Source organism: Perna viridis, chromosome 6, assembly GCF_037379345.1.
Source record: "Perna viridis isolate PV_CMFRI_1.1 ecotype Kerala chromosome 6, ASM3737934v1, whole genome shotgun sequence".
NCBI lineage: Eukaryota > Metazoa > Mollusca > Bivalvia > Mytilida > Mytilidae > Perna > Perna viridis.
The window spans coordinates 10,116,207-10,137,828 of record NC_142450.1 but is presented as its reverse complement, the minus strand read 5'-3'; the positions used below and the strand labels follow the sequence as shown (position 1 = coordinate 10,137,828).

The following is a 21,622-nucleotide window of genomic DNA, read 5'->3' as shown; positions in this document are numbered from 1 at the left end:
CATATCATATATGGCTATAACCTTGGGTAGAAAATCACAAAGCATATATAGCCTGTGTCGAACTGCAGATACCTTGTTTTTTGCTTGCAGCACTATTGCTCCCACGCGTAGGTAAAGTCATTGTACCGTCCATGTGTTGCCAGTTGACGGGAGTCTGTTGTTGTTGTACCGTGACGACTTTCATGGCCAGAGTGTCACCAGAGTGCCGTATGACCTGTACAACTCTATCGTGTGAGGCTCGAACCACATTCTCTCCATTAATCTGTATAAAAAAAAAATAGAAATAGAAAATAAACATGTGTGTTCTTGAATACAAAACATGTTGTTCTTTTTTCTGAAGTGGAAAATTAAAAGACATGTCTCCAGCATAGTTAGCAAGAAATGAAAAAAAAATAACACATTTTGGTAATTTTCATATAACTAAGACACATGAACTATGCTTCTTATGGTGATTTGAACATTGTGAAGAAAATAACTTCATTTTTGATTGACTTCTTACTTTGATAATTTCTTCAACCACTATCAGTAATGGATCTCCTTTTTCACATTATTTAAGAAGGAAATTACAGTAAAAAAATAATCTTTATTTATACAGAATAACTCATGATAATCACTTAATAAATCAATTAGCAAAGAATTGCAGTATTCATAAAATATCCTTCTACATGCATTCAACATTAACATAAATAACACAACTAATTCAGTAAGTTTGAACAACAAAATCAGGCAAAATATTTTAGTAATGGATTCAATTTGTAAATATCAAAATATTCCTTTTCATTAAATGGGTTTTTATTATCATTTCAGCTACTGGGTATATATTTAATGAAACTGCTTTTGTTGATGTTTTTGAATACACATACCAAAATATACTGAAATACTAAAGGCTTAATCTATTTTAATAATTTTATTCAGACTTCTTTTCCTTGTCTGTAGTTTTCAAACATGTATTTTCAATTTTTTGTATTAGATCTACTTAAGATAATTGAAGTTTATTACTTTGAATGGTTGGCCTGTCTCTTACAATATCATTGCTTTGTATGAAGGATTTTATCAATGAGGTAAAATAAAACAAAATTTGTATACTCATTCTTTGTCAATCCCTTTTAAAGTTTTCATTCCTTATAAAGTGTAATTTAAATATTTATCAAATTTCTTAAAATCGTAGCAATAGGTAAACTGGACTTATGTCCATTACTAAGATGCCGACCCCAGTGACCTCTGGTCAGGGGTCAAATATTTTCAACATGGACAATTAGTCTGACTGTACAAATTTGTACCCATGAAAGTACAGAGTCTCTCTTTGTAAAGGAATTCTTTAATTGTCCCCTATCAAAATAAAAGTTCTGCAAATAATATTCTCCTTCTAATTGAACTTCTGTCACACATTTATCAGAAAAATGGTAAATACCAAGATACTGAACTAAGAAGAAAGAAAGAATACAATCATGTATTTACCATGAACAAACATTAGATAGGATCAAAATAATTCATTCAGAATAAAAATTTGGTCAGAAAACATCATGAACAATGGACCTAATACATGGACCACCATTACAGACTTTTCAAATTCCAGTACAAGTAGAATTAACGATTATAATTACATGTCTAATCTCAAAAGCAAAATGGGATTTCAATTTGAGCAGCAAGATGAATTCTTGGATATTTGTCCAATTAGCTAGTCTTTTTTTTTATTTTTGTTGTTGTAAATCATTGCTTTTCAATTTGATTTGATTTTTGGTACATAACATAGTGGTTAAATATAACCCAATATCAAAGAATATCGAAATCATGACAAGTACTTTCTAAATTTACAGTGTAAGGTACCAAGTTAACTAGGGCAATATCTGGATGCTAAAAAATAACTAGGCCAATAATTTGATCAAATTTAATAGATCCAGGATCAATACGCAACTCCAGTCATATATCTATATATGATTAAAATCAATTTGATTTTGAGTGAAGATCATTTTATGTGAACTCTACACCCTGAAAACAAACACCACTAGACCAGATATATCAATATACTACATCACTGGTATTTGAAACTTGTGAAATACATGGTGTGTATAGCCCTACAGACTGACCCACTTTCTCCAGGGATAGATAACAGCTGATTTGAACTATAAACAAATTCGTCAGTATGATAGAAGATTAGTATGATATGGGCCTTGGGTTTTTTCTTTTAATAATTTTAAAGGCTGTCCTTGATATTTTATGAAAAAAAATGTTTTTCGTATAAAAAGAAACTTTATTTAAGATAGTTTGTTCTTATCCAAGAGATGTAATTGACTAAATTGCATCATAAAATAGGACAAAAAAAGAAAACAGTCGATCATTTAAACCAGTGCTCCAAGACAGTCTTTCCATTATTTATGGGCCCCGTGCAGGTCTGGGTGTCAAAAGAATAGGCCTGCAGCAGCGCTAAGCTTGTCGTAAAAGGCGACTAAATAGTGCTCAGAAACCTAGCCGGGGGCTAGGCGCTCTGCCCACAGAGCAACTGGGATGTGTGCCCCAGGTGGTGGAATGGGGTACCCCCGGCATGTTACATGCGGGGGTTGTCAGGCTATAATACGGAAAACCTGACCGCAAACCATAGTGGTGCACCGTGTTGGGAAAGATGCCACGTTCCTCGCACGTAAAAGAACCCTGCTGTGGTATTCGATAGGAGTAGGAACCTTTGCGCTCCGCCACAGGAGGCTAAATTGCCCGACTTTACCCATCCCCCCTTTTTCTAGTGGCAATCAAAATTTGTCGACCCTACTGTCCTTATGTCCCATCCCGTTTTTCATTTCATCATCATTTCATGTTCATTTTATCATCTGTTTCATGTTCATCGTCTGAATATAGCTGAAATATTGCTGCTCGGACGTTAAACCCCAACAATCAATCAATCAATCATTATTTATGGTATATCAGGTTAAAAATGCAATTACTCAAAGACAAAAGCTTTCTTCTACTTTTTATAACAGAGTATGTTATCCATGGCTTACTATATAGGTTTGTGCAAGATCGTAAAATACAACTGCGAGTCAATCAAATGTTAATGACATCTAGCTACCAATGTAAGTCTCCAGATAGTAGACCTAACCACCATAGAATTATGCATCATAATTATTGAATGAAATCATGACTATAAGTCTCATCAACTCTTTTAAAAATATTCATAAAACTTTAAAAGCAAACTCATGGATTGATGTAAAAAAAAAAAAACTTGTCATGCCACATCCTGGAGCAATACCATTACTAAAACTTGTAAAGGACCTAGTAAACTGGTGAAAAAAAATTGGGATAACTTGATCAGAAAGGTTTACTTTTTTGTTGTTGCTATTTTAGGGGATATACAAAAGGACTACTTTGTAATGTTAAAGGTGGCTTGCTCTGAAAACATTTTACAAGGAAAGGGATGTCTTACCTCGAGTATAAAGTCACCAGGTTTCAGCCCGGCTCTATCGGCACGACTACCAGGGTCCACATTATCAAGGTACTGTAGGGCAGGGAACTCAGGTGTTGGATGAAAGTCGAGCTCACCATTCCTTGTACTTTGTGCTATAAAAAATAAAATAATAGATTACAGAACAGCTGATATTAAATTCATTGTTTATTATTGTTTTTCATTGGTTGATTTGATCACATGATCAGTATAATATTTTTGATATCAACTACAGTATCTTTTTCCATCATCAAGAACATGCAGAAGATAGGTAAAACAGGTCCATTTTATTACATGCACACCTACCAGTAATTACAGGTCCGTAATTAATAAAAATTGAAATGTCTCTACAAGGCTCTTTTCTTAAAGAATAGTCATTGATATTAGAAAATATTCATCTTTAAATTCATAAATAGTGAAGGCTAGAGGTAAACAATAAAATAAAACAAAATGATTTATAAACCATATTTCTATACAAGAGAAATGAAACATTCATTAATCAGACAATTTATGAATCCATCTTCCTAGGTTTTACATCAAGGCTAAATGCCACATCCTTTTAGAGGATCAATGCCCCACAAATGATTGCGGAAGTTTCGAGCTATTAGAAACGATGTATAAAAAATTAAAACGGTAAGCAAAAACAACAGTCTGTTATGGAATATGAAATTTAAAAACTTATTCTCTTCCATTAGAAGTAAAAAATATCCATTTTTTCCAAACTAGAGCATGGCATTCATTAAGTGAGCTTTGTTTTATGTTTTTAAAAGATTGCAGCAATGGATTTTGTTACATCTATAGATTAATGTCAACAGATGTAAGCTTATGTACTTATACCTTTCTTAGTGTTGTAAGAATGTTTGTGTTTTACAAGTCTCCCAGATCGTACAACATTTCCCATTGTGTAGCGTAACAAATATAAACCTCATACACTGATACTGACAGTTTCCACAATCAAAAACAGCTATATGAAGATGTATTTGAAATAGTTAACCAAACACAGCTGTGATTAACATATGAAAAACAACGTAAGAGATGTCATATCCAAAACCTATATAGGGCTACGTTTTTATGGAATGCATAGAAAATTGTAGTCCAAAAGACATCATCCAAAGCTGTTTTATAACAAGCTATCTATCCATGTATTCCACGATATTGAATTGTAGCATTCAAAGTCCACAATAAGAAGCCACTGAAGTCAAAATTGTTTGTGACCACTAAAAAGATGGGGAAGAAACCATCCCTTTCTAATAACTTCCTGACCAAAAAATATACAAATGATAGTAAAACACAAATATCAATTTACTATGCCACAAAAATCTATTGTATATAATTGAATATCAATAGTCTATCAATCTGTTGCCACTTGGGTGTTACCAGGACCATTCTAGAAACCTGGTGTCCTATGGATTCTATCTCCTTACATATCCGTACATACACAAATGTTTATAAGAAAACCAAATATCAGTACAAAAAATATAAAATAAATTAATTTATTCTTTTTATTATGGAAATTGTGATTTCTTCACATGAAATTTATTTTCCGATTTCTTCAATTATTCCATCCACATGAAGGCATTACATCCTGTCATCCAGAATTATTTTTGTGTCACATTTAATCAATTTAATCAAGAAATTGTCTTGTTCTTTTAACATATTTTCTCTTAAGTCCATTAATTTTTTTATAGCTATAACATGATTATCTGCTGAGGCTTCAAAACCATACAAATCCTGTGTAATACAGCTAAGTCTACTTTAATCCTTGATGAAAATTGAAAATTTCAACATGAAATTTCATGCAAAATATTTGCTCATATTATGCTAATACTGTGTCATGATTTGATCAAAACCTGACTAGTCTTTTGAATGAAAAAAAGCCTATAAACAGCTTGTATTAGTCCAAAACTATAAATCTCACTTTGAAATATAAACCTGCTTTTATACAAGTGATTAAAAATCATTTCACTCCACCATACAAAGAATGAACTATAGACTTATTATAAAAATCTAAATACTTTAAATATTCCTTTAACAAAAATTACAATATTTATAAAAATATTTTCAATGCCATTTGACAGTTAGATTAAATAAATAAATTAAATAAATGGAACAAATCATACACAATACCAGGAACCTTTGTAAAAATACTAATATTACCGGCTTTTTATAAAACATACATATATTTAACACTCTATATGAAGTGATTCCGCTGAAAATATTTGTTCAAATTGAAGAAATAAATAGAATAACTGAACACTATAACTATGGTCATTATATCAAATAATTTATTACTTATAATGTCCATTTGGTTTTTGTAATTCTCAGTACACAAAATGTAGTGGGTAAAATTAATATAGATTTCTGAACAGATATGAACAGTTGACTACTGTTTTATCTTTTTGTTTTGACTTTAGTGTGCAAAACAAAAACTTACACCGGAACTATTATGACCACTTTGGAAGCGGGAGATTTGGCCACCACTGTTCCAAGTCAGAAACAAAGTGACTAATTTCATTTTTCCAATTTATCCTTAATTTTGCCAGTTTGTACCATTTAATTCATATCTCCTTTCCATATTTATTATTATGAGTAATTCTGTTGTTACCTTCATTTTCAATATTTTTTACACCTTAGTAAGTACTAAAATAGACACAGCAACTAAGAATTTTACATAATGTTGAATCTATCAAGAAAAAGGAAAGGTTAAATAAAAGACTTCACCAAACTGTGGTGAGGCCAAATAAAATTATATCTCAGTTTCCTGTTACATGTGAGAAAACAAATGGATCGGTAGGTCAGGATTTTAGTTCATTTACTTATTTTTCCCCAAATTTCATAGAAAACAACTTCAAAAACATCTTATGGACCATCCAGACTTTGTGGAAACTAAAAAATCACCTATCATCAGTAAAATATTGTGTTGTTTGATGGTATTTTTTGTTGTTTGTTCATTGTTAATGGAGGGGTTCAAGGCATGAGTCAGTCATGTGACAGGAAACAGAGATATAATTTTATTTGGCCTTAAAGATGGTGGACTTGTTTACATCAACAAAAGTCCACTAATGTGCTTGGTCATCTGTCCTGTGTTGCTTTAAGTGTATAAATATGTAGAGATAAACAAACTTTGTACGATATTAGGTAAATATTTGTAGAAGACATTGTTAATCTTACATCTACTGTGTTGTGTTGATCCAAAGAATGACAGAATAAATTGAAACTTAATGAAAATCTTTATCAATGAAATCTAAACATTTTCAAAATCCCATGTGAAAAAATGATTTAATATGATAGTGTCATGACTTGTGAAGCCAAACAAGGAACTTTTCCACCATCCATATTAAGAGGAAGCCATTTGACATTTATACATTTATACAAGTAGTTGAGACTTGGAGTTATGAAAATTTACTTCTATGCATTCACATAAAAACCGTAAGAAATCCCATGAACAAAAAGTAATTTTATAAGACAATGTTTCAAATTGTGAGGAGGAGACTTTTTACTGCATGCATTATTGCAATGTTAAAAGGTACCAGTTGTTCAGAAACTGGTTACTCTGAAGTGGTAAAGCAACTACTAGTATATGGTATCTAGTGTTTGGTTCAGATAAGTTTCATTGTGCCATATTTGAAGTAGCATACACTGGCTAAATTTTTTTCATAAGTTAATTCACATACAAACACAAATTACCCTGACACTCATTCAAAGTTTTTTTATTCTGATGTTATGATACTTTACATAAAAGACAAAATTTTCTCAATATCATAAATTTTCATAATGAGTTCAGAAACCTCTCAAAAATGATAATACCCTAGTATAAGTTCTATAATACTACACAATCTGTTCTGCTAAGTATAAATTCATAGAAACTCTTTAATTCCTTCAATGGACAACAATAACAACATGTGGCTGATCGAGTTATCATGATTTAAACAGTAGGAACTCTAGGTGACACAGTTGTTGACAAATGTTTGAAAACATAAGAAAAAAACATCACTTAAAAAAAATTTCAAATCATTCATAGTACCTGATATATCTCATTAATCAAGAGGAACCCCTTTGTAGCCACGATTTTATTTGATAAAAATATCTTGACAAATCACATGATCAATTTCCGCAGGATTGTAAGTACCACAAGTGTTTATTTAGTTTAGTGACAATGGCCCCATACATGTTCTTGTCTTAGAAAAGAATTTAATTACATTGCAACATTGCATGTCAAGATTATGACCAATCCCCAAAGATGTCATTTTTAAAGCATGCTAAATTTGATCCAAACAGTGAATGGGTACTACCGAACTTTGACCCAATAAGTAAAAGCAAGGGAACCATGATAAGAAGAAGATCAGGATAGTCATAATACAGAGACAAAGACTAGACCAAAAAAAACCAGACAAAACATCTTATATAACAAAACTGAACTAAGAGAATACACACAGAAACTGGAGAATAAATGAATAACCTAAAAACTTGGAGTGTAGACCAGGTGCACAGGTAGGGTAAGTTTCCTTTGTTTTTCTAAAGAACACCTACTGTGGAGATGGCCACACCACAAAAATCAACAAGTTCATGAGTCAAATGTATAGGGAGAGAAATGAAGTTGCTACCCTTATAAAAATCACAAAGACCAGCTATATACAAATATCATAATGTGTTTACAGTCAAAACATGTATGCTACAAGTATAGTTTTGTTGCAAGAACTTTCTGCAAGTAAAATTTATAATTGATCACAGTATTGCTTAAGTTTAAAGTATAAATTCCACTCATTACTGACAAAATGGGGAAGAAAATCATAAGGTCTAAACATGCAAATTCACATCAGTCTTGTTTAATGATTCATTTCAGGTCAAAGTAAATATTTCCTAGTATAAATTGATGAAAAAGTAACTTTTTCCTGTTTTGCTGATATTTTTTGTTTCATATAAAACTGAAATACATGAGTAAAAGTTCTCTCTATTAATGTTGATTATCAAATCATTACATAGCTATTTGGTTAATATGACCACACATATCCTGAGGGAAACATAAAACATGCCAAATTACACAACAGCACTTATACGGGGCAACCTTGCTGTATGCATCACCATATACTAAATCTAATAAAATGATCACTCAGTTGGAAGGTGAAATAAAAAGTACACATTCTACAAAAGCAATTTTATCTTTTATCTCTTTATTCAAGAAAGGTATAACTTAGTATTTTAACAAAGGATTTATTTTCACAATTGCATTTTAAAGTCTCATTTTACTTCCCATGTGATCACGAAGTGTAAATTAAATCCTAATTGTACTGACATTAAAGTTACATTTATGTTAAGGCTAGAAAGTTAAGTACCATTCTGTGTAAGAATCAAGCAATAGGTGGCACATCCTATTTCTCAATTTGGTCTTTTTTGCCACAAACATATTCAATACATCTAGAAAATAACTGAAAAGCTATTAAAATTTATCCTGAAGCATCTGTGACGTAGATATTTTTTGACTGCTTATGTAAGGAAAAATTGAGGGAAAATTTTCCTGCCATTTTTCCATAGTGCATTTCAACTAAATTTGGCCTATCAATATCTTAAAAGGCAAATTTTACAAACACTTTATTGGTTATTTCTGGAGGTTATTGGGTAGAAATACTTGGTTAATGCAATAAAATCTGTGTTTTTTCTATTATGTGCCACACCTTATATACAATTTGCCTGATACTTAGATGGGGAAGTACTTAAAATGCAAGTCAATATCAAGTATCCAATAAACAAAGAAATAAAATGTGTCCCCTGGCCACTAAATCACTATGTAACTAATAGTGTCCGCTGGCATATCATTACTTAATAAGACAGACCCACAAAAGCGAAATAAATGTTGTTTTAAACTTTGAATTTTTTACTTCAAGCCAAAGAAGAAAGTAAATGAACATCTATAATGATGTTAACATGAGAGAGAGAGAGAGAGAGAGAGAGAGAGAGAGAGAGAGAGAGAGAGAGAACAGTTCTTCCCATTGAAATTCTCAACAACTGGCCTAAGTAATTGAGGACTGTATAGGATTCAACTGGCTCGAAACAGGGAAAGTACACATTTCAATTGCCCAAATTGATTTTTATTAGCCTCAGGCTAAAGGTGAGCACTGCAAGAACATACCATGGACACCCATAATTCACAACTATGTCTATTTTCATTTGAGTGCAATAAGTAACGAGACAAACCTCTTAAGATTTAGAAAGAAGTTAAAGTGAAGAAATATTTAATGGTCGAAAGTACTATATATTGTTTTGACCAAACAGACAACAAGAAGGATCATGAACAATTGTTTTTAAATTAGGGTAATTAATCACCATTCATTAACTGAATATATGGAAAATAAAAAAGACAGATATTCCAAGGTTGTTTCTCTTCACAGAACACAGGTAGAAAGCATGTAACTGTGAATAATGATACTTATTTAATACTGTATTATGTTACTACAGCCATTGTGATTCTTACATAATAGAACACAATAAAAAGAATAGGTATGTAAACATACACCACAGTACATTACATAAAGCATACACAATTCACCCCACTACACAGACATAGGAGAAATTTAGCAAAAAAGCAAGATGCAAATATATTATAATTATTAATTTGTGAGCTTTTACAAAAATTTACTTTAAGTAGTCCCTTGCTAGTTGTATTGGAAATATATTTCACTCAATGACATTAAGACACACGTCACATTCTTTGACAGTTCATACAATTATGGTGTTTAAGGAATAGAGCTGATCTTTCAATGATAAAAGAATCACCAGGTGTAATTCTTTAGGTAATTGACTGGACCATTGAGAAGGTGTCTTGAACTTTCTATGATACCAATATCTATCAAATTACCTCAGAGAAGTTCATCTGGTGATTGTTAATAGTCAATGAAAGTCCAACCAAATCCCCTGAACATAATCATTGTATCTGCTGTAACAGTAACAGACTGACTAAGCCTTTAGTATAGACATTTGCTGTTATAACCAACTTATTCTTTGGATGACATTGGAATACTATACAAACCCTTATAAAGTACATGCAATAGACTCAGTGTTGATATTTTATCAGTTACTGTTACACTTAAATGTCTTTACTTTACAATTTTATCTACTGAAGATAAATGTATCTAAAGCCCTGACTTATTAAGATGACCTTTTCTGCAGTAACAGACAGAAAAAGAATTTAGATACTACACTTAATTAGACTCCTTGGCAAACTATAAAATAATATAAATGGTTTAACTTACATTTAGCTCCTCTGAGAATAAAGCCATATCCTTCTGGTCCCTTCTGTAAAACTACTGTTCTAGGAGCATAGTCACTGTAAAGATAAATTATGTCTTTATACACTTAACATCAGCATCATTACAATAAAATGGAAACAACAATGGAGCAAAAAATGCACCATTGAATAATACATTTCTACATGACATGTAAGTAGAACTTACTGAACTTTGACCCAAATATTTATACTTACATTTCTAAACTCTTTGTCCTAACAACAGGTTTGACGGTGACCAGTCGTAGAGTTGATCTATGTTTGAGCAATTTCTTCCTAAACATATTGAATTATCTTCCCTATAGATTGAAATAGGAAGCTCAAATGATCACTAAACAATGGTCACAAGTTAAACAAATCCAAAAATCTAGTTCCTAAGAAACAAATAAGTTCCTTAATTTAAACAGGTTATGAAAGTAGAATGTCTTCCTTTGTTAGTATTTAAAAATCCCTTCCGTGTGCACTGTGCATTCATCATAATCAATATAGTTATTGGTTAACTCCAAAATTCAAAAGATGAAGAGGCCATTATCTAATCACAATGTGATCGTCAATATGGACTTCGACTACTCTAATCTAATCGTATGATATTCTAAATTTCATTACATGTACATGTAAGCAGCAAAGATTTTACTGTCTCTTCTATGATATAGTATTGTATTACTTGCAGAAGTATCTAAAATAACATTTCCTTATTGCATTCGATTTTTTTCCTTTTACCTTTAAAAATTACAATACATCTATATATAAACTAAACAAAAATTTGAGTTAGCTTATTGGTGTATTCTTTGAAGCAGATATCAATTGTAAACTTAATTAATTGGTCTTTTGTTGGAACCTTTTCATTTACGGTAAGCAAATGCACAAATAAAGGCAAATTTTGGAAAAAGAATTCCTGTCAGATTTTCTAACAAGAATACTAAAATGTACTGACATGGTTCATCAGCACTACATATTACCGGAATATGCACTTTTAATAATTTATGAACTCCAACACAGACCCAACCAACCAAGCAAATTGGCAAAATTTGCAATATCATAGATTGTGGGTAAACATCTTATACACAGACAATTTGCTAACACATAATATGCTGTTCCCATTTTTTTTCTGTAAACTTAGGAAAAAAAAGGAAACATTCGTCAATAAAGAAAGATATTCTACCATGAAATGATAAAAAAGATCTTGGGGTTCAAAGCATTTTTGAGCCATTGTGTCACATTTTGATGGTCAGCCAGCTGTATACCATAATATGTCCATAAAAAATGAGCACATAAAATGAATGAACTTTACTGGCCACCTCATCATGAGAAACATTTTGATCTTACAAGCAGAAGACAGTGACAAATGGAGGGCACAAGAGCAGACGGTCATCATATCATATGACACCTCAAGTGACAGATAATGTTCTTATTACCATAAATGTTGTGTACTGGATATTTTTCAATCCAGTCCATTTTTTATGTAGGGCAACATCAAATTAAGACAGAAAAGGTCTCTTGAGGTAAAGATGTACTGACTTGGTCTATTGAAGCAATAGGCAAAAATCTGTAATAACAAAAGGCACACGAGTTTCTCTTTCCTTCTTGGTTGTTTTTACCCAAATAATAATTTTAGACAAAACAAATAATGAACATATTAGCGTTGAAGAAAAACAGATTTAGAAACATTTTAAATCTTGGGGGAAAGTCCTTGTAAAAATCTGTATTGAAAGGTCAGGCCTTGGAGGCACTAAATTACAAATTATTTTGGTCTAAGAATTCTTGTTGTTGATCGTGAAAAATATCTCATAATTTTGACAGGATAATAAGAATATTCACTGACTTCCAAGAGATTTTTAAGTTAGTGGCTCCAGAACCAGATATGGTGACTCTTAAATCTCAAGCACTTAGAAAACTTAAATGATAGTTAATGATATAGCTGAGAACAGCTTGATCAAATCTTGTTTGACAGTGTCAGTACCAGTACATGACTGACATACAGAGAGCTAAATTCACAGTCTTTTTTTGTCATTAAATTTCTCATGAGAAGACAAGGCGCAATAAAATTCTGAATCAGACACATTTATGATGTACAATTACAAAAAAAATTAATTCAATCCTGGTTACATTGTCATAATGGAAACGCCCTGACCTTCCTTAAGATGACATATCATAGATACCTTGCTTGCTTATTTGAGAACAAAAAATGACAATATTACGTAAAATGACCTATGACGAAAATCATGACTAATGAGCAAATAAGGAATTTTCTTTTCTTAAATTTACATTACACAAAATAATGGGTGTTTTTAATTTAGATTGTGATTTAAATCCAAACACACAAATGACTAAGACTGATAAAAACATCCAATACACAATCAATAGCTGATCAATGTTTACAAACAATGAGTGATCATGTGTTTGTTGATATTTATAGTTCTACACCTGGATACCACAATAATAACAGTACTTTAATCAACAATTTTATGGACAATTAGTATTACTCAGTTATCATTATTGGTGAGCAGTGATATTCAGCATATCAATGGAAATAACTCGAAATAAATGATTTGCTAAGAAAGAATTAATGTAACACATCTTATTTTTTTAAATACCTTTGTGGTTAGACTGACTTTAAATAGACACTAAAGGGGTAAATAAATAAAATACTGATATACATGTATTAGTAATTTCATAAAAATAGTTCTTCAGGTAATGCATGGTCATGATAAAATCGCAAAAACAAAAATGCATGAACATTTCACTACCAGGTGAAGGAAATCAGAGACGGAGAACTAATCAACCTTGCCAACGTAATTTATTACGTATTACAAATGTAGTAACTGAATAAAAGACAATTTCAGATCCGGGGACAAACCCTCATAACTTTCATTTAAACTATTCCACAAAGGTATATTACCATCCTTAATAACATATAACTCTCTACCTATAACACGTAAAGAGATACACCTTCAACGTAAGAAAACTTATGTTAACAAATTAAGCCTTTGTTTGATTGATACCTTTAAGATGTGGAATTATAAATAACAAAATATTTGTTTTACACAATTTCTAAATTGCCCAGTTCATGTAAACTCCCACTTGAACCACAAGAAAGATAGAATTCTGTCACAGAGAATAAACAAGATTTATAGTACTATTACAGTACACAACAGAGTTTACACAAGTATAGATCATAAATATCTACAAGTATTATAGCTAAAGTGAAATGAATTTATATCAGGAAGTACAAGAATCTACAATAAAATGTTGAATTCATCAACTGAAGTCATAAATGTATACATGGTACAGTGGAGTTGTGGTCTCATTGACATATTCACCATATCCATTCTCATTATAATTAAAAACCCAGTCAAGAATCAGGGAGAAAAGTTCATAAGCTGCATATAAGACAGATTCATTGGATATATTGCCTACAAGTATAATGGTACAAAAAACCATGACTCAAATTCAATTAAAACCGAAGCCTGGCTTGAAATATTTCATAATGAAGCTAGAAAACGAAAGAGTACTTGTTAAACATTTTTGTTCAAACTGTTTTATATAAGAACACCTGGAAGTAACTGTATAGGAACTCTACAGACCACTGATACAAACAAAAGATTTAAGACCTTTACACACAGAATCATATACCATCCGTTAAATCTCTATAGTCAATCTTAAAAACAACTTTCACATGACAGAACATTTTGATAAAACATTGTTATGTCAATCAAAGGAAAGCTTATAACTGAACAAGAATGGGAATGACACTTTGAAAATATTATCAAATCAAACCTGAAAAAGAAATTTGTTGACTGTTAATCTGGGGTCAGTGATATACCTACACATGAGAAGGATTTGGATGATTCAAAGTCTTGAAAGAAGAAATGAGACTCATAAAGTAAAATATGATCTGTTATGCTGCTGTAATCTTAACCCCTGTTCCATTATTCCTATACCAACTTCTTTTGCCTTTTTCTATTCCTTTGAACAAAGTTTCCATGGGTTCATCGAGCTCCTGATTGTAAACTAAATTGAAACAGCTGACTTTTTAATTTCAATAAAACAAATATATAAGACGTAAGAAACAATACAATATGAAACTTAAATGACAAAAATTTTCTCCAATATTTCCCAAGTCTACACTAAGCAGAGTTCCTCCCCCTTGTTTGTCACACTTTATTTCCTAAAAAAAAAAACATCATGTGACAGACACATGGTAAATCTCACCTTGACAAGTGTGCCACTGATGGCGGCGGTGGATAGGGTGTTTCATATACTTTCCGAACTAGTATCACATTTTTTACTTTGACAGGCTTTTTACGATTCTTGCTGACTTTGTACATCCGAGCCGGAACATGAATGAAAAACATTCTACTTTTATGCATGCTGAACGTTTTTTTTTAATATGCAGATCCAACAAATGTATCTTGTATGTAATAAAAAATTCACCACAAATTTTCAAACAAATTAATTATATCCTGCATACCTAATTAGAATTCATAATCCATTTTTGATGCACATACTATTTTTAGGTTGTAATATTCAAGCTATAATCATGCCATGTTAGAATTTCTCTCACTGAAGGCATGTTCAGTTGTAGAGTTATTCGTAATATAAAAAAAGTCCAGTTAAAGTTAACTAGTATAAACTTGAATTATGTATTATATGTTTTAAGATGTTAGTATATAATGGTGCCAGTTTAAGAGTTTTTCCTCAATTAAAATTCCTAATTATTCCTATGTATTTAAACATATTAGTACAAATCCACAAATCCTACAGCTTAAGAGTTTAATCACTCATTGGAATACAATGTACTGTACACAGACCAAAATAAAAAAACAATGTGTTTTGGAGCATATTGGCTGGAACAACAGTTTCCCATTTAAAAGCAAACAAATTCCATTGATACCCTACAACAGATCAATAGAAGTAATAGAAGCTATAGGAGCTCATATTCATTAAAATATTTATCTAAAATTAATGATATGAAAAGAAAAGAAAAAAGAGAAATCCAATATGCTATACATAAATCTACAGTCTTCACTGTTGGATGGGGCCTTCCTTACTCTTCATCAATACAGCCATCACCAATTCTATCAACTAATCAGTTTAAAAAACAGAAAGTTAATGAGTAAATATAACTTTAATGTACAAAATATGTAATTAAATATATGATTGAAAAAATAAAAAAGAAAATAAGCCATGCTTATGTTTATTGAAGAATAAATATGAATATGAACAAAAACAATTTAGACAAAAATCTATAAAGCTTGATGAAGTTTCAATAATTGATGATAACTGTTGATAAAATATTTTGTTTCACAGAAGCTTAATGCTTTTCCTTTAATATCAAGATAACTTCAGTGTTCTGGCAATATGTTAGATACTGTTAAATCATAAAGTTAATTTTTTTATAGACATTTTTTTCCTTTGGTCTCAAGTGTCCAAGAGGAAAATTTGAGAGATCTGGCAAAATTTTGAAAGATCAGAGGAAAATGCTGTCAGATCAGCTTCAAAATGTACAAGTCAACAAATTCTGTGAGACGTGGCAGGCCCCCTTTTTTTCCTTTCTTGTACCTAGCGAAAAATATCTTCTTCACAGTTGCTTCAGGATAAGTTCAAATAGCTTTTTGGTTGTTTCCTAGCTGCACTGAATATATCTTAGGCAAAAATGACCAAATTCAGAATAATGATGTGCCACCCATTGCCTGATTCTTACACAGATTGGTACTTAAAAGATTAAAGAATTTCAAAAATGAGTATCACAGGTATAAGAAATATAAAACCAAAGCCCAGGAAACTAACAAAAGTCCTCATGGCCACTGTTTGTTGTCTGCCAACAATGTCATCCACCTCTCCTTTATACCTGATACCATTCTGAACAGAGTCCATTTTTGTCTATTTAGATTTTTGAAATATTTATCAATACAATCACCACTTCAAATTAACTTCATGGTGAAGAGGACAAAACGTTTTCATTTGGAAAACTTTTCAAAATACCGTTAAATCGACATCATCCATCGAAGGAGGTATTTAAACTCAATGTATGACTATAATCCTATTCAAAAATCTATGACCTCATTATCTTTTTGCACTGAGGTTCACTGAAAAGATAAAACCCTCAATGAACCATCTATGATGGTATAAATTTAGAATGGAGTACATTCTTACAACATCAGATTGACACCATCCCTTATACACAAAGGCTCATCTGTTTTTACTCGCATTCCGCCAACAGAAATATTTGACATTCAAACCTAATCCTTAAGATCAAGGTTCAAAGCAATACATCACCACGATAGTAAATTCTAGCTTCATCAATTGTGTTAAAACCTAATTCGTTTCTTTGCCTCAAGATCATAATATGCTAAAAAATAACTATTCCTATATATAATGGAACAGAAAAATGGTTTAAAGTATAGAGAGGTCTTTTAGAAAAAAAAGGAATGAAAATTCAATCAACTCAAAAACTTCATTGAAGCAAGATTACCAAAGTAAGCTCTTACAGTAACTACATTCTACTGAATACCTCAGTTGAAGAACATGACTTGAAAAACCACAAAACCACAGAGAACTATAATGTCTGAAGTCACTGAGGACTTGACATCATGTTCATGACATACACATCCAAAGATTCCAGGTTACATCAGGGGAAATGCAGATAATTAATATGATATCTTATGAATAATCTGACTTTTAGAAATGAGAAAACAAATGATGCTGTTATGTAAATACAACTTCTTCTGTACATCTTTTCCAGCATGTGAATCCCTCTTGGATCCACTTACACTGAGAAATATTCAACTATGAAAGTAGAACTGCATTTCTTTTTTTCAGCAGTCCACAACAAAACTTAAAACCATACATCAGTTCAAAAATGGCAAGTTAACCAACTGCTCATTACCAAAGTGCAGACATTAAAACACAATTAATTTAATAATGCCAAACTACTATTTTAGATAAAATTAATTTCCTCCTCATGAACATCACAATATTATCAGTTCATTAAAATCCTATATAAAGAACCCATCATCATCAATATAAAAGCTTTAAAGAGACTACCAGACATTCAGTATCATAGAACATCATATGGACTGTCTATGACTTACACGTCCTCAAAGTGTCAAAATTTTTACCATTCAACTACATGTATTGGATTTGTAGATTTTATCAGTTCACATTCTAGAATGGTGACTCTTTTCCTCCCTAAAGAATGTTCCTAGGATCATTTACATAACATTAAGTATTGTTCCCCTTGGTAATGCAATATCAGAGATGGTGTGTACCTTCAAATGTCTAGACAGTTTCACATAAAAATGGCGAATAATTCAGTATATATTACAATTTTCTCTACCAAAGATAGAAATTGGTACTGAATAATGTACTACTGTTAATCTAATTATTTTTATAGGTACTTGTTTTTTTTTGTGTTTTGGGATACCAATTCAATTTTGCTGTAATATATTTTTTTGTGATTTACACTCCATTCTATGCAATATCTTTATTACTTGCAAAATAACTGAAAAGTGAAAAAAATGTGAGCAATGCTCATAAAATAGATACCCCCACTCCTCCACTTGCCAACCTTAACCTTTTGACCTCCAAAATGATTTGGATCAAAATTTAAATAGGAGGCATACAAGGGGAATATGTAATAAGGATTTTGTAGAAGCTTTATTGAATTCTGTTCAGTGGTGTAGGAGAATTAATGGATAAGAGATGGGTACCCCTCTGCACAATGCAAGGAAGGAAGGATGGAAGGGATGGACACCCCTATCACTATATCTCCCCTCATTTGGGAGGTATAATAAATTGCTTGAAAAAAATTAGTTGGTTAACAGTAATCTAGCAGCATTTGAGTAACAATCTTTCTAAAAATCAGGCAGGATGTGATTCATGCATGTCAAAAACCCACCAAATTCAGTTTTATTTCTGTTCATAAACAGTAACCGATCACATAACCAGTCTTAAATTTCCATTAGGCTGTTGCACTTTTGAGATAAAAATTATATAGATTGTACATGAAATTTGCACTTTGCAAGAGTTATTGTTCTTGATTTGGCGTCATTTGGTTGCTTTTAGAGGGAGATAAATGTATGATTTTCTCAAAATTGCAAACCTGAATACAGAAAAGGTTGTTGTTATGTGAAAGTATAGCATATGTAGACTAAAAAAGCATTGTTTGTTTGGTGGGTTTTTCTTGACCATGAATCACTTTACCATTGGTAGTGTCTGAATTTTATGTGGACTGCTACTTAAATATACTGCTATCAAAAATCAAAATGAATTATGGTTCATTGACTAGACCAATGTTTCAATTCAATCCCTATATGATTCCTCTTGTCTCTAGCAACCTTTCATCCAGAAATTTTTTTACACCACTTCACAAACAGCAGTACATGTATTTTCTTGGACTTTTTGTACCACATTACGAGAAACACAAGTCATGACAACCTTGATGCACTACTAGCAACAGGAAAACAAATACAGATATAAGAAACATCAATTCTAGAAATGTAACCAGGATATTATTTGATCTTTTAGTGCCTTTTGTTGTATTTCCTTTAAAACTCGAATTTACAGCATTTAGACACGACAAAGATATTTTCCCAACTACCTATTCAAGTTTTAAGTTTACAAATTTGAATGAATTAGAGAGATCTGATTACATTAGATATGTTATGTAAGTTCTGTTGTGTGCCTTTAAGGCCTGAAATTACAGTAATACTACTTAGAAAATTACTGTATTTAAGTTGGTATTACACCTAATATTTGTTTTGATTAAAATCAGTGAGAAACAGTAAATTATAAATTATCCTTGCTTTACATGTACCAGTATGTTAAAGCTCCTTTCAAGTTATAACTCGGGTGAATCAAATGAATGAAGTTTCCTACTCCAACAGGCAAAGTAAATAGAAAAAAATATACATTTACAAAATCTGAAATAGACAATTCCAAAAGTTTTGACCTAAATAAAGGTTTTCTTCAGGTGGTACACCAATATGGTGTCATATTTGTACAGTGAATTGTAAGGATTTTGTACAAACTTATGATCTTTGATCAAACTTATGCAAATTTTGATCTGAGTGGCCAGGATAAGCAGTCATTTATGGATGTCATATAGGGTTTAACATGCATTTAAAATTATTTAAATAGTTCAGAAAGTTCTTCAGTAAACAAGTCAAGTTATTGTGGCCTCAATTTATCTATAAAACCAGACCTATTAAGGATCTACTTGAGGTCAGGATGAGGGTAATGTGTTCATTTCTTCATCTGTCATTTTTTTTTTTGTCAAAAAAGAAATTGTGTTAAAAAGACATGACTGAGAAATTTAGTATTTGACTCCTGCTTTTTCAAGCAAAACTCAGGCAACTGCACACACCTCATGCTAGAAACACTAAAAATCTGAAACCTCTTTGATATTGTTTTCTTATTTTTATAAAAAAATCTACCGTTTTTTAATTTTAAAAACTTGACAGCCCTGTTGTTTTTTTTATATTTTGTCCACATTTTGTCTTTTCTTTGCATCATGGTATAATCATCAGTATAGTGTAGCAGACAGTAAAAAATTAGCCATGAAAGAGATAGTTTTCCTCTATGTTCCAGAGATAGTTGAAAACATTGTCTACATCAATAACCAGACCATAAAAGGGACATAAATTACCATAGATTACATAAACAGTCAGTAACCCTGACATACAAGGATTGGAGGACTAATGATGTGGGCTGAGTGATGGATAGGTTACCATCACCATACAGGAGGCTATTAAAGGAAAAATAATATCTTTCAGAAATTAAGGCTTTCTTGACCCACATATTTTTGGTTATAAAATATTCTTCCCCAATTGGTATTACCATAAGGGTTCTAGTTTTGAAGTATTTGTGCAATCAGCCTAAAAACATCATAACAAAGTCTGAAAACAATTACCCTGGGCTTTAGAACTTAAAACAACATAGCCTCCCTAAAAATTAGAATTGCCAAAGTTTTCCGTAAATTGTATGGCCTCAAAAAAACAAAATTTAGTAGTAAAGCAGCTTGCAAAAATAATAAAGCACAACAAGTCAGGTTTACCATCCCAACAGGCAAAGTAAATACAAAAAATTCTGAGATAGATGGTTCCAAAAGTTTCAACCTAAATTAAGGTCTTCTTCAGGTGATACATCATTGAGTTATATTTATACAGTATACTGACAGTCATTAACTTTTTCTACTTTGAAGGTTCAGTATACCATTAAACTATCAGTCACCAGAATCATAAAAACATGGACCTGGAGCAACTCACTAATAAAGTTATGTCACTTCTTCAAATATTTAAAAAGGTGTAAAAATAATCTAAATGAGGTCTGAATCATAAAATGTCATGACCTGATCAATTCATTCTAAATTCTATACATCAATGTGATTGATTTTATTTTTCAAACATTGACCCTTTGATAACCTCAATTTTTACCTGCAGGTCACATTTGACAGGTGTTAAAACCTGTAGATATTGATTTATTGATCAATGATAACAAATATTTGTCATCTTAGCTCTAAAGATATGAGGATTAAACCTAAGAATATTTCTCAGTCCTAATTCTGATTGATACAACTAATTATGACACATTGACTAATTAATCAGTGAATTTAATTAGCTTATTTTTAATTTCTATTCAGCAGGTCAGAGTGGGTCCTTTCACAAAAAAGACCCTTTTGTATTCAAATTAAGGTACTTTTAAGAAATAAGTAAATTCAAGAATTAACAAATTTTCCAAAGCAAATCTTTTGTACCCATATTTAGAAAATTAGTAATTTCAAGCATAAACAGGTTTCTTGGGGCCAATTTTATGTTATTAAACAAACTGATAGTTTCTTATTTGTTAGTTATTTTAATATTTCAGCTCCATGAATTATCCCATTAAACTTGGTATTATCCCATAATTTG

The 21,622-nt window shown here is 31.4% G+C and overlaps 1 protein-coding gene across 10 annotated transcripts in view; it reads right to left on the bottom strand.

The window, feature by feature from the left end:
* The window catches only part of LOC148613590 (uncharacterized), a 96,533-nt gene that overhangs the window by 7,644 nt on the left and 67,267 nt on the right, over positions 1–21,622 (bottom strand). For all 10 annotated transcript variants that reach the window (XM_088587008.1, XM_088587014.1, XM_088587011.1 and 7 more), the window contains 3 exons: positions 10,681–10,754; positions 3,416–3,549; positions 73–262 (listed from right to left, as the gene is read on the bottom strand). In XM_088587008.1, the coding sequence (XP_088443134.1) occupies positions 73–262; positions 3,416–3,549; positions 10,681–10,754 (398 nt within the window). The remainder of the gene's footprint in view (positions 1–72; positions 263–3,415; positions 3,550–10,680; positions 10,755–21,622) is intronic.